The sequence below is a fragment of the Histoplasma capsulatum genome, genomic scaffold (assembly GCF_000149585.1).
Source record: "Histoplasma capsulatum NAm1 scaffold_2 genomic scaffold, whole genome shotgun sequence".
Taxonomy (NCBI): domain Eukaryota; kingdom Fungi; phylum Ascomycota; class Eurotiomycetes; order Onygenales; family Ajellomycetaceae; genus Histoplasma; species Histoplasma mississippiense.
The window spans coordinates 1,898,913-1,911,480 of record NW_001813981.1 but is presented as its reverse complement, the minus strand read 5'-3'; the positions used below and the strand labels follow the sequence as shown (position 1 = coordinate 1,911,480).

The following is a 12,568-nucleotide window of genomic DNA, read 5'->3' as shown; positions in this document are numbered from 1 at the left end:
CCGGTCGCTTATCGTGGTCTCAATCTTCCTGCTTCCCACCGAGACACGGTCATCAACTCAATGGTTTATATCCACTACTCTCTTCAGAAATTCAACCAGCGTCTACAAAAGCAGCAAGGCCGAATCACTTATCTTACGCCCCGCCATTATCTTGACTTTGTCGCTCAATATGTGAAACTTTTCAATGAAAAGCGGGAAGATTTGGAAGAACAACAACGCCATCTGAATGTCGGTCTTGAGAAGCTCCGCGATACTGTGGAGAAAGTCAGCGAATTACGACGGAGCCTTGCTGAGAAGAAGCGCCAACTCGAACAGAAAGATGTGGAGGCGAATGAAAAGTTGCAACGCATGGTTGCCGATCAACAAGAGGCCGAGCGACGTAAAGCGGCTTCACTTGAAATACAAGTGGCACTAGAAAAGCAAGAGCATGAAGTAGCTCGTCGAAAAGAAATCGTCTTGGGCGATCTTGCCAAGGCTGAACCTGCCGTGCTTGAAGCCCAGAAGAGTGTCAGCAATATTAAGCGACAGCACCTCACTGAAGTTCGTGCGATGGGAAATCCTCCTGCAAGTGTTCGGCTTGCGCTGGAATCAGTGTGCACTCTGCTTGGTCATAGAGTTGATAACTGGAAAACCATTCAAGCGATTATTCGGAGGGATGATTTTATTGCTAGTATTGTCAATTACAACAACGAAAAACAAATGACCCGTAGCCTGAGGAACAAGATGCGTGTGGATTATCTTTCCAAAGACGAATTCACTTTCGAGAGAGTATACCACGCCAGCAAAGCTTGTGGCCCGCTAGTCAAGTGGGTTGAAGCTCAGGTGAACTACTCTGAAATTTTGGACAGAGTCGGACCACTCCGAGGCGAAGTCGATCAACTAGAACAGCAGGCATTGCAAACTAAGGCGGAAGCACAGGCTATCGAAAACACCATAAACACTCTGGAAAGCAGTATTGCCACCTACAAAACTGAGTACGCGGGACTTATTAGCGAAACCCAGGCCATTAAGACCGAGATGTCGCGCGTGCAATTTAAGGTCGACAGAAGTGTCCGTTTGCTAGACAGCCTGTCTTCGGAAAGATCTCGTTGGGAGGAAGGAAGCAAATCCTTCGAGACGCAGATATCCACTCTTGTCGGAGATGTCCTCATTGCAGCTGCTTTCCTCGCATATGGTGGCTTGTACGACCAACAGTTTCGAAAGGCAATGATCGATGACTGGGTGTACCAATTAGGCCAGTCAGGGATCAGCTTCAAGCCCCACAACCCCATTACTGAGTACCTGTCGAATGCAGATGAGCGGCTATCCTGGCAAGACCATTCGCTTCCAGTTGATGACCTGTGCACGGAAAATGCTATTATTCTAAAGCGCTTCAACAGATACCCGCTTATCATCGACCCTTCTGGCCGCGTTACCGAATTTTTGCAGAAGGAGAGCAAAGACCGGAAGCTTACAGTTACTAGCTTCTTGGACGACTCGTTTATCAAACAATTGGAGAGCGCATTACGGTTCGGCAACCCAATTCTTATCCAAGACGCTGAGTATCTGGACCCTATTCTCAATCATGTTCTCAACAAAGAATACCAGAAAACTGGTGGCCGTGTCCTTATCCAGTTGGGTAGACAGGAAATTGACTTTTCCCCTGCCTTCAAATTGTTCTTATCGACAAGGGACCCGTCTGCAACTTTCGCCCCAGACATCTGCAGCAGAACAACTTTCGTTAACTTCACTGTCACCCAGAGCAGTCTCCAGACTCAGTCTCTAAATGAAGTGCTCAAGTTTGAACGCCCCGATGTTGACGAACGCCGAACGAATCTCATTAAACTCCAAGGCGAATTTAAGATCCACTTGCGCCAATTAGAAAAACGTCTTCTACAAGCCTTGAACGAGTCTAGAGGTAACATCCTCGATGACGACAATGTCATCGAAACCCTGGAGACATTGAAAAAGGAAGCTGGTGAAATTTCCAACAAGATGGTTGAGACTGAAGGTGTCATGACCGAAGTTGAAAACATTACACTTCAGTATAACATCATTGCACGATCCTGCAGTGCCGTATTCGCTGTTCTTGAGCAACTTCATCACCTTAATCACTTCTACCAATTCTCTCTGCAGTACTTTGTCGACATTTTTAACACTGTCCTCCACCAGAATAAACATCTCGCCCAGGAAAAAGACCATTCTGCAAGAGTCAACATCATCCTCCGTGACCTGTTCATTACCGCCTACCAAAGAACTTCACTTGGCCTTCTCCAGAAAGACAGAATAACACTCGCCATGCTTTTAGCTCAAGCCTCGCCTTATTCTATGGATAAGGGAATTATAGACACTATTCTGGACACGAGTGTCGAGGGGTGTGATGTATCCTTAAACAAGGATCTCAAAGATTCCTTAATGGCAACTGCTTCTCAGATGTCGCTCTTCAGTTCATATTTGCCGTCAGTTACTCCAGAGGCTTGGGAGAGGTTCCTCTCAGAAGAGTTTGCTGAAAATTTTGTCCCTACTGTCTGGGAGGAAGGCACCAGCCCCCGTGACCAGCAACTCCGGTCGCTTCTCTTGGTGAAACTCTTCCGCATTGACAGATTTGTCCCTACTGCTGAAAAATTTGTTACTGAAGTTTTTGGACGGGAGCTCTTTGAGAGCAGCGGAGATCTTAAGGATGTCGTTGAACAGGTTACTGCCACCGCCCCTATTTCACTAAGCTCAAGTCCCGGTTTCGATGCCAGCTACAAGGTAGATGGACTTGTCGAACGGATGCACGCAACTTGTGCAAACATTGCCATGGGTTCGAACGAAGGAGTTGAGAGCGCGGACAAAGCTATCAGTAACGCGGCTGCAACTGGCACCTGGGTCCTCGTCAAAAACGTACATCTTGCGCCGTCTTGGCTTCAAAGTCTCGAAAAACGCCTCGACTCTCTCAAACCACATAGCGATTTCAGACTTTTCCTATCCATGGAGTCGAGTCCCAAAATACCTGTCAATTTGATTCGAGCTTCGCGAGTTCTGATGTATGAGCAACCCGCGGGTGTACGCGCCAATATGAAGGACTCTCTCTCATCCTTATGCGCCAGAGCCAGTAAACCACCAGTGGAGAAAGCTCGTATTTATCTGTTGCTCTCATTCCTACATGCAGTCGTTCAGGAGAGACTTCGCTATGCACCTAGCCTGGGATGGAAAGGTTTCTGGGAATTCAATGACAGCGATGTAAGTTACATTCAGCTCTCCCACTTATCCCTTACCGGTAGTTATATTAACTAATATCGCAAAAATTACATAGTATGAATGTTCTGCGTTTATAATCGACACGTGGGTTGACTCGATTGCGCAAGGCCGTTCCAACGTCGCGCCGCAGAAATTCCCTTGGGACTTGCTCCGCACATTGATTACCGAAACATACGGTGGTAAAATCGACGATAGCGGGGATTTCCAGCTTCTCAACGATCTTGTTAATAGCATCCTGACTCCAGCTGCTTTTGAGGATGAACACAACCTAGTTGCTGGTATCGAAGATGATGATTGCCTTAAGCTACCCTCAGGAACTAGTATGCGAGACTTTGTTGAATGGGTCAATCGACTACCCGAGCGTGAACCCCCAACGTATCTGGGACTGCCTGCCAACGCAGAAAAACTGCTTCTTGTTGGATATGGCAAGACAATGATTGAGAACCTTGCCAAAGTTACCAACCTTCTCGATGAGGGAGAACAGTTGATGGTAGAGTCGACCGCTCTATAATTGAACTACCATCTATGCAGATCACTATTCGCTCTCGCAAGATACAAACACACCCACTTCCCTAAAACAAATTTCTTTGTTAGTCAAAGCCCGAGGGCAAAGAACGCCTCTTCCGGCGAGCTAATTTCCGATTCAGGGCGTTTTGAACATTCTCTGGTCGATTTTCTTATTTTCTTATTTCCTGATCAAAATTTGTCTTTTAAATGTGTCCTGGCGGGAGGAGGATATACCCAGAATGCAAATTTCCGTTCCCTGGTCATCCCATCTTTTGAAACACATCTCTTATCTTATCCCTTCCCCTCCTTTTCAATTTCTTATATTATCTTGTTTGGACCAGCATCTTGTTGTGAATCTGTTTTACGTCAAATGGTGGCGGGGTTTGGGTTTCTCTTATCTGTTATCCGGAATATGTCTTCTCTTCGATTTATCAGTTGTATTGCTATATGCTATTTACTACACAAGCTGTGATGGTGATCCCGTCTCCCACAAGGTGGTCCCTTTTGTATTGTTTAGCTCTTTTTCTTTACCCTTTGTCTTTCTCACATGTTTTTCTATATTTGAACTTTTTTCTTCCCCGCTTTCGCTACAATTTTTGTCTAGTCTATCGATTCTGTCTTTGAAGGATGTTAAATGCATAGATTGCAGCATGCCATAGAACAGTGAAAGATCATGGTTTCTCACCCCACCTTCCGAGGTTCATGCTTCCACGAACGCCCATCCTATCTCATCCCATCCCATATTCCGTTAGACCGTGTGTTGGACTCTAAGTTCGCCGCGATCAATCCCCATGACCCGCTCTTGGCGGTGATGCCAGCCAATCTGCATGCGGCCATTGGTGTTTCAAGACGATCAGTCTCCTGTCTACTCTCATTGGCAAGCCCAAAAGTGTTAACTCGTAAGAAGCCGGCCCCACTGCCAGGATGAGCTGATTACCTTGCCGACTTTCTTTTCTTTTTTTTTTTCAATATGGACGAGTTACAACTTTTTCTTGCTCGATTTTCGCTTTTGCTTTTTCTTAACATCGACGGAACCAGATCCATAGATTCCCTTTGGACATAAACAAAACATCCTCTCTACGAAATAGCGGGGTCGACTTTTTCCTTTTAGTGTCTGTTGATGTTTTATTCTTGAGCAGGAGAATCGCTCTTCTCTTCTTACTTTACTTCTACTTCTGTTTCGTCTAACTTATCGATATACCTAATTTTTTTTCTTCTATTTAATTCGCCTTATACATATCCATGGAATAAAGAACCTCCCCCGCGCCTCCATATATTCTTCTCTATGTGCTCTATTCACAACCATGAAACGCCCTCCAAAACTTCGACCCAGCTCGGCGGGACACCTGTCGACGTCGTCTTCTAATTCCATGCTCTCGCGGGTCCCGTTGCTGCATGTTAACGAAATGAGTCTGGCTGCGTGGGATGTGCGAGATCAGATCCCCGGCTTGCGCATTCCGCTTGGTGGGTTCTCTATTTCTTTCTTCATCCTAAGAATATAGATATATAAACTCAGATAGAACTTCAACTCCACTCTCTAGACAGCTGCTAATACTAACTAAACTGATGTATAACAAACCAGCCTTCCTATCATCCCTACGGACAAACCTGCAGATATCCTCTGCAAATGAAGACCTCCTCCCACCCTCACCACTCCTCCCCCTTTCCTATATGCCAGACCCTCTCAAACACTCCCCTCACCTAACCCCCGGGTCGAACAAGTCCTCCCTCTCCCGCTCAACTCTCCACCCAACCCCACATCCGCGGCAAAACATCGTCCCATCAACCCACACATGCACAAATGCACATCCAAAGACATCCAACAATACCAACACCCATTCATCCCCCAACCGCCCCACCACCACCACAACGCAGACCCCCTTGATAACCTCCTCCGCCACATCCGAAGCCGAAATCCTCACCGCCCTCCGCCTCGTCGCCGACACCGTCGCCGAACAGCGCCAACTGGCTGCAAAATGCATCCTCGCGCACCCCGCCATCCTCGGGCCCTCCACCATGCTCTTCCTCACCATCGCCAAGCTCCTCCACACCGGCTCGCCCAGCGATCTTGTTCTCACGCTCGCGCTCTGGTCGCTCTGCAACCTCCTCGCCCTGCTTGCCATCCGCTCCATGGTCCGCGGTTACGCCACCATCGCCGAGCACGTGGGCAGCTGGGCCTGGCTCGCCGCAGATTCCGTGAATGGTACCTCGCAGCGCCGCGACGAGGTTCTCGTGGCGAGGTGTGCGGGCGAGATTGTTGGCGTGCTTGTGCTGAGGATCGCGAAGACGAAGGCGACGGCGGCTGCAGCTGTGGCGCGCCCTGGTGGTGCTGCGAATGGCGCTGGCGTCGGCATCGGATCGATGACGGGGATGGGGCCAGGGGCAGGGCCGCTGAAGTCGCGGTCGTCGAGACGGAAGAGCTCAGCGAGGTGGACAGGGATTATCCGTGCGTGGAGCGTGAAGCAGTCCCATCGTCGTTGCGGGGTGGGGACGAGGCTGCTCGAGGAGGCTGTGGGGTATTGCCGGTTGAGGAATCTGGACGGCCCGTTCTTCGCGGATGATCATGCCAATGCGACACAGGTGTTGCCTGGGATGTTTCATGGGAGTTTCCTGGCGCATGATCGGTGGGCGCGTGGGTTTTTGGAACAGTTGATTATTCTGATACAGAAGGGGAGGTGAATTTTTTATATTCTAAAATTTTCTTTTTAATTACGGTTTACGATTTTGCACGATGTCTATGAGATACCACCATGATTCACTCCGTTCGCTTTCATTTTGGTTGGCTGGTGTCTGTCTAGCAATTTAGCGATTCTTCTCTTTTTGGCAGCACACACACAATCGTTTCTTTGGGTGGGTTAGTTGTTGAATGCGGGTTGATATGAGGACTATCGCTACCTTGGGTTCAGCTCAGGAAAGACATTGGATACAGGATGGATGGGCAAAAGCGCTTCTAAGGAAATCATTGTTTGAGCAAGCGTGCTCTTAAATAGTTACTACGGTACCAGTTAACTACTAACATTCTTTTAAAAAAAGAAGGATGATGAACAAAGATGTTTTTGCGACTTTCCTTTTCCATTTCCGGTTGAATTTACATTACATCAACATTACACGTTGCGCATCAGAGCTCAAGATGCTGCACCTCTTCTATCTGCGCTGCTCCGCCGTTCGTCGCCCAGTCTTGTTTGCATGCAACCTGCGGAACTATTATAAATAAATAGTCCGTCCTCAGCGCTCAAATGCGAAACGCCAACCGGTGGGCGGCCACCCAAGTAGATCAATACTTGTAACTGAGCAGATAAACGACTGGTGGGATTCGCATCTCGCTCCACTCTCACGAAGAAAACCGTGCCGTCTCGAGAACCAATACGTCGCCTCCCAGCTCTCCCACAGGGGGCCATGTGTGTGAGATCTGGAATCTGATACTCCGACTGACGCACTCTCCTCCCGCCCGAAACCATCAGATGCAAGTTGGCATATGTACGCGTTCTCCACCATCCTGCGGGCGCGGGCTGCAACCGTCGCACACTCGTCCCCGAAGGGCTGATCCGTCCCTGATGGCCGTGGTCTGGCCGTGGTCCTAATCCTTCGAACAAACCGCGTTGGCGGAGAGGTGGGACAAAACACACCTGTCTTGTCGGGGCAACTAGTTACACTGAATGGGCTATGATACAGCAAGAGCCATTCCTTGCCTGTGTTCTAAAAACAGGCTCTGTCTGACACGGCCTGGCCCTGTACTCATCGGCCGGGTGTTTGGTGGGCAACTAAATAGTTAGCTCGACAAAGGTTTTCCTACATATTATCTATGGCATCCTCCTTTCCAACCACAGCATGACGCCCCTCCCAGCCCGGGCTTGGAGAAGCGAAAATGGTTGAATGGTTACATACTACTAACTTGTAGTTTGCTGTTTTTCGCTTGCAAAAACCTAAGAATGCGATTCGCTATCTCACAGTACACGGAAAGAATTTCAACCTGTGTGAGCTAGAGGATACACCACTTTGTCATAGAGATATATCGTTCGGGATGACCATCACCACGTTGGACGGAATAGCACGATTAACTTTGGGACAACTTCCTTGATCATCCACAATTGTTTGAACCTACAAGTCGAGGTAAAACAGCCCGACATGGAGGTAGAAACAGCCCCTAGACCAGAGACGTAGTTATGGGGCACTCGCATGCCCTTTAAACATGAATGGCCCAACCGAGGCGACACTACTCTGTAATGTCATTGAGACACCGGATAAGTGCGCTAGAGCGCATGCATGCTTCGCATGTATGGAATCGATTGACCCAGCTATTCTGGTTTTATTATCCTTTGTTGCTCACCGGCTGATTGCAATGTTCACAGCAATGGATTGTCTATAATATTCATAGGTGAGAATAGTGGTCCTGGGTCCGGAACCCATTCCCCCCCTAGAAATTCAGAATCGGCAACGGGGCCAACAAGGCACCTAGCAACGAAGAATGGAACAAATCTTGCTCTTTCTCAATGGCCCACAGCAGCTACAATTTGGAAATGATTGGATCGACGAAGAGTTTGTCTCGAGGCATGTGGTTGGGATAGATGCCCTTCGTAAGGTCGTGGATAAGTATACTCTCGATTATGTGGAAAAGATTGCTGGCGTCCCTAAGCCACAACTGCAGGAGACTGTGAAAATTGTTGGAATGACTCCTTCACTGCCGTTTACCACCCTTCAATGTGTTTATCAGTCCAGTTCCCCTGCCCGCACCTGCCAGATCAATACTATCAGCCTCCCGCGAGAAAAGATTGGTACATCTGGTAGTGAGATCCTCCAGATGAAGGGACAGCTCACAGGCTAGAACAACCGTGAAACTGGTTGCGACGGAGAGTTCCTTAGACTTTCAAGAATTTCAGAATCCTAAACATTTGGAATATCGACACGATCAAGATGCCTCACTGGAACCAGCAACTCACATACAGAACAAGCTTAGTTACATCGAAGGATGGGTCAGTTGAGATGTTTCGGATTTCTCGGACCAACCCACTTGTTGGTTAGTCTTCCGAATTTGCACAGGATTCGGAATTTTATCATCTAAACCAGACTTATTAGCTGTGAGGAAGGATTTCTTCCTGACAGAAAAACTACATCTCTTTCGAATGTGGTTCTCCCGGCTGCTCCCTCAATAGGGAAAGAAGACTGAATGCCTCACTAACGCTGATCGGACTATGCATCCATCTTACAAAGCAGTGGACCCTCCTGGCGAAACCAAGTCCCACTTGGAGATATGGTTTGACTTGGCAAGGAGAACGGAGTTTAAAATAAGGACGGAGAACCGTTTGATTCCATACACGCATCCTGAAGAGGTATTTGAAGCGTGGGAACAGGTTTTCAGCCGGTCGTCCACCGGACTGTTGCCCGTTGCCATATGAAAAATTGAACTGGCGGGTCGGATATGGTCTGGAGACTTGCGTACCCTGCACGAAACAACGGTACATGGAAATGAGCCCTGCTGATGGAGCAATTTTTGCAAACAGTTCATTGCAAACCGTCCATGGAGGTGGTTGACGATCAGCAGTCGTTGGATGTGGCACTTCAGCCAGCTGGCATGGCCATGTGGGATAAAGAGTTTGTGGGGGCGGTGTCGTTTGCTCAGAGCGGAATTCATATTAAGGTTAGGAGTCTCCCTCCAGACACGCTGGTGCCAATGGCGATGCAGGGAGATCTGCATCTGCCCGGGTATAGTATGGCCGGGCAGATACGCGAGGGGAGTTAATGATGCTTGTAGTTGGTTTGTTCGGATTCTGTTTCGCGGATGTGCGAAATGGAGATCAATAGTTAATTGTTTGCTGGCAAAATTCGAGGAGTGAACGGGACGGGACGAGCGCAAGATTGGATCCTCCTTGCTTGCCAAATAGAATACATCATGAAGGGCGTTCTACTTGCTGTATAGTGTATATATGATTAATGGGCAACAATCGATTTCCTTGCTCAACAATGTGGGCCTGACGGTTAGATTCCAAGGCGTGAAATTGCGGGTTTAACAACAGAAATGAAGTTTGAGTAGAGTAGGGACTATTTAAAAGAGATCACGTTAGCTAATTCGAGAAGAAAATCATATCGATCTCCTAGATTACATTGAGATATCATTGTCCGTTCCATACATCCCTTTACACTTTCTGTCCCAATTGCACTTCCAGTAGGCTCACTCAGCAAGCGTCACACGATTCACAATCAAAGAGGCTATCTAGCCCACCGTGTCTCCAATCTCCTTCCCACGACGAAGACGTAAGAGAAGAAAAGAAGAAAAAAACAAATCCCTAAATAATTCCTGCCACATTTGACATACATTCAATTCCTTCCATACAGCATCTCTCGAGTCCTTGGTTTCCATCACATAACAGGCAAGCAAGGATTTTGGGAATGCCGTGACCCGAAAAAAACCCATCAAAATCCAACAAAATCCAAGTGCTTTCCCTGGTGAAAAATCTAGCCTTCGCGCGGGTATTTGATTATATGTAATGTACCACCAGAGACCCTTGGCCTATTCAAACCCGTAGACAGAATTTCCCATCTATGAGCGAACGATTACAAAGATTAGCTAGCGTTGACATTTCGTTCTAGGGATACAAGCTTCCTGGTCGCTCTTCTTGGTGGAGGGGCTGGGTTGTGGATGGGATGGAGAAAGAGAGGGAGACGAGAGAGGATGGTTCAAAAGGAGCCACCGGAATAACAGAAATTCATGAAATCACAGGAATAACGAGAAAAGAAAAGAAAAGAAAATGGGTGACTTACGCCATGCAATATGAACACAACCTTTCATGAACAAAGGAGAGCATAGTTGATTAGCCATCGAACATAGAGCGGGTAGCATCAAACGTAGCGCGCAATCCAGCGTAATCGTCCCATTTCTCATATGCTCACTGGTTTGCGACAGCATTATCATATAAAATGAAGAAATACTCACATCACGAGTGGTAACCGTCTGGAATATCAAGAAAGATATAGTCAGCTTCAGTCTATTTTTTGTTGGCCCTACGCTGTCTACCACGGACTAGCGCACCGCACATATATGCCTCAGCTGCAGACATGCTTTTTACTAGAGAATAGAAAAGAAAAGAAGGGGGGAAATGAATACCTTGCGCTCTCTATTAGGATACTTCGAACCTTCAAGCAAATTGACGAGTCTCCGGATGATCTTGAAGTGAGTTCCCGAAAAGAAAGTAAACGAGCATTAGCAAAGCACACTGTTTAACTATACTGCCCCGAACGCCCCCTTTTGTCGTTTTCTTGCACCTCAAAGACATGGCAGCAAGATGTAAAAGAGAGGTATGCTTAAGAGACAAATGGAATCATCAACAAAGGCGGAAGTAGCAATCGAACACAAACATACCTCCCGCAGACGTTCGAGAACCACGGACCGGACGGTATCGTAAATGTCCTTCTGAATCCGAATTACGCCACCGCGGCGGGCGAGACGACTGCGCGTGGGATTAGAAAGGCGGAATAGGAACAGCGCTTGCACCTTTTAATCCAAAAACAAGAGGGGCAGTGTCTCATTTGGAATAAGCTTTGAGCGTAGAGGGCATTTTATCCCGTAGTATAGCCAAAATTTCCCCATTTATTGGCCTTTAACTTAGGGGATTATGCAGGCACGAAAGAAAAGGTCTTTGTTCCAGGGGATTTTGATAATGGCCGACTTTGAAATGCAAAAGTCCGAGATATCTGGGGTTTTTATAGACGTACCGGATAGTAGTAGGTTTGGCTATGATAAAGAAGACGCTGGCGTTAGTGTACGATCAATCCCTAGATACATAATGTCCTATAGCGGGCATCCCATTCTTCTATCAATTCAAGGAGGCCGCGGGAACTGCTGAATGACAGAGGCAATATAATACTTACCAATGCCCATGATATTATCTCTCAGGCGCTTCCTGGGAGTCGAAAATAGCAATATGGGAAGTCAGTCTCTTCCCTGGTGTTATGTAGTCATACAAACCCGCCATCCGCAAATCCATGGCAGAGGGAGTAATATGCCCGGAAACAAGACAGCGTGGATCACGTAGGATGGACAATAAACAATCCCAGAAATGATATGATGCTATTGGAAATGCATCAACTCACCTGAGCCGTTTCGGAACAAATTTGGCGACATTGGATAAGTTGCGGTTGTGGCGGGAGTTGATGGTCTCCATTTTTTTATTTTTAATTTTTATGCCTCGTCTTGACTGTTTCTAGCTGGTTTTGTATCGTCAGATGGCTTTTGAGAGATTCTTGACTTCGGAACTGTGAGATTTCAACTTGGAAGATGAAGCGCTGTAGTCAGGATGAGACAAGAGGGATTGATATTTTGGTTTTTGCCGTTGGAGAGAAGCGAATAGCTCTTGGATGAAATAAACCGGGTATTTTAGAAGATATGTAAAGTAGCCAGTGCTTTTTGGTCTGATGTGTTGTGTTGATATGTGTTGAGAGATACGAATGTGTTTCTATGAGTGAATCAAAGAGGGGAAAAAGGGGTTGGTAGGGCAGTGAAGGGATGGGTATGCTCTGACAGGCAATGTGTTAACCCTTTCCATCTCAATAAACTTCAAGTCGGAAAGGGGAACAAATAAAATAAAAAAAAGTAGTAGTTGGGAATCCGACACTCTAGACGGAAGAGCGGAAGTGACACTGTCCGGTGTTATTCGATTTCATTATAAATACGATTATGATGGGAATAAGCGACGATTTGCAAAACTCCTTATCGAAGTAACATAAAAACAAACAGGTGATCGTTCGCATGTGTATAGATAAGGTTTTAGGCGTTGCATGCATGAAAGGTTGTTCAAAAGAAAGTATTAAATAAAAATAGAAGAGGGAACGAGTGATTAAAAATAAA

General features: G+C 47.0%; 4 protein-coding genes across 4 annotated transcripts; 3 read left to right on the top strand and 1 right to left on the bottom strand.

The window, feature by feature from the left end:
• Nucleotides 1-60: 60 nt before the first annotated feature.
• Nucleotides 61-3,733, top strand: HCAG_02657 (dynein heavy chain; the record flags this gene model as incomplete). Its single annotated transcript, XM_001542436.1, has 2 exons — nucleotides 61-3,204; nucleotides 3,278-3,733. The coding sequence occupies 2 exons, from the start codon at nucleotides 61-63 to the stop codon at nucleotides 3,731-3,733; spliced, it is 3,600 nt and encodes a 1,199-aa protein (XP_001542486.1).
• A 1,300-nt stretch (nucleotides 3,734-5,033) lies between these two features.
• HCAG_02656 (predicted protein) lies at nucleotides 5,034-6,408 on the top strand (the record flags this gene model as incomplete). The annotated part of the gene is made up of 2 exons (XM_001542435.1): nucleotides 5,034-5,193; nucleotides 5,312-6,408. The coding sequence occupies 2 exons, from the start codon at nucleotides 5,034-5,036 to the stop codon at nucleotides 6,406-6,408; spliced, it is 1,257 nt and encodes a 418-aa protein (XP_001542485.1).
• A 1,786-nt stretch (nucleotides 6,409-8,194) lies between these two features.
• On the top strand, nucleotides 8,195-9,466 carry HCAG_02655 (predicted protein; the record flags this gene model as incomplete). Its single annotated transcript, XM_001542434.1, has 3 exons — nucleotides 8,195-8,513; nucleotides 8,941-9,056; nucleotides 9,290-9,466. 3 exons carry the CDS (start codon nucleotides 8,195-8,197, stop codon nucleotides 9,464-9,466), a joined length of 612 nt encoding a protein of 203 aa, XP_001542484.1.
• A 772-nt stretch (nucleotides 9,467-10,238) lies between these two features.
• Nucleotides 10,239-11,885, bottom strand: HCAG_02654 (predicted protein; the record flags this gene model as incomplete). Its single annotated transcript, XM_001542433.1, has 8 exons — nucleotides 10,239-10,264; nucleotides 10,486-10,506; nucleotides 10,654-10,675; nucleotides 10,829-10,888; nucleotides 11,084-11,171; nucleotides 11,437-11,455; nucleotides 11,593-11,624; nucleotides 11,815-11,885. 8 exons carry the CDS (start codon nucleotides 11,883-11,885, stop codon nucleotides 10,239-10,241), a joined length of 339 nt encoding a protein of 112 aa, XP_001542483.1.
• Between the last annotated feature and the right edge of the window lie 683 nt (nucleotides 11,886-12,568).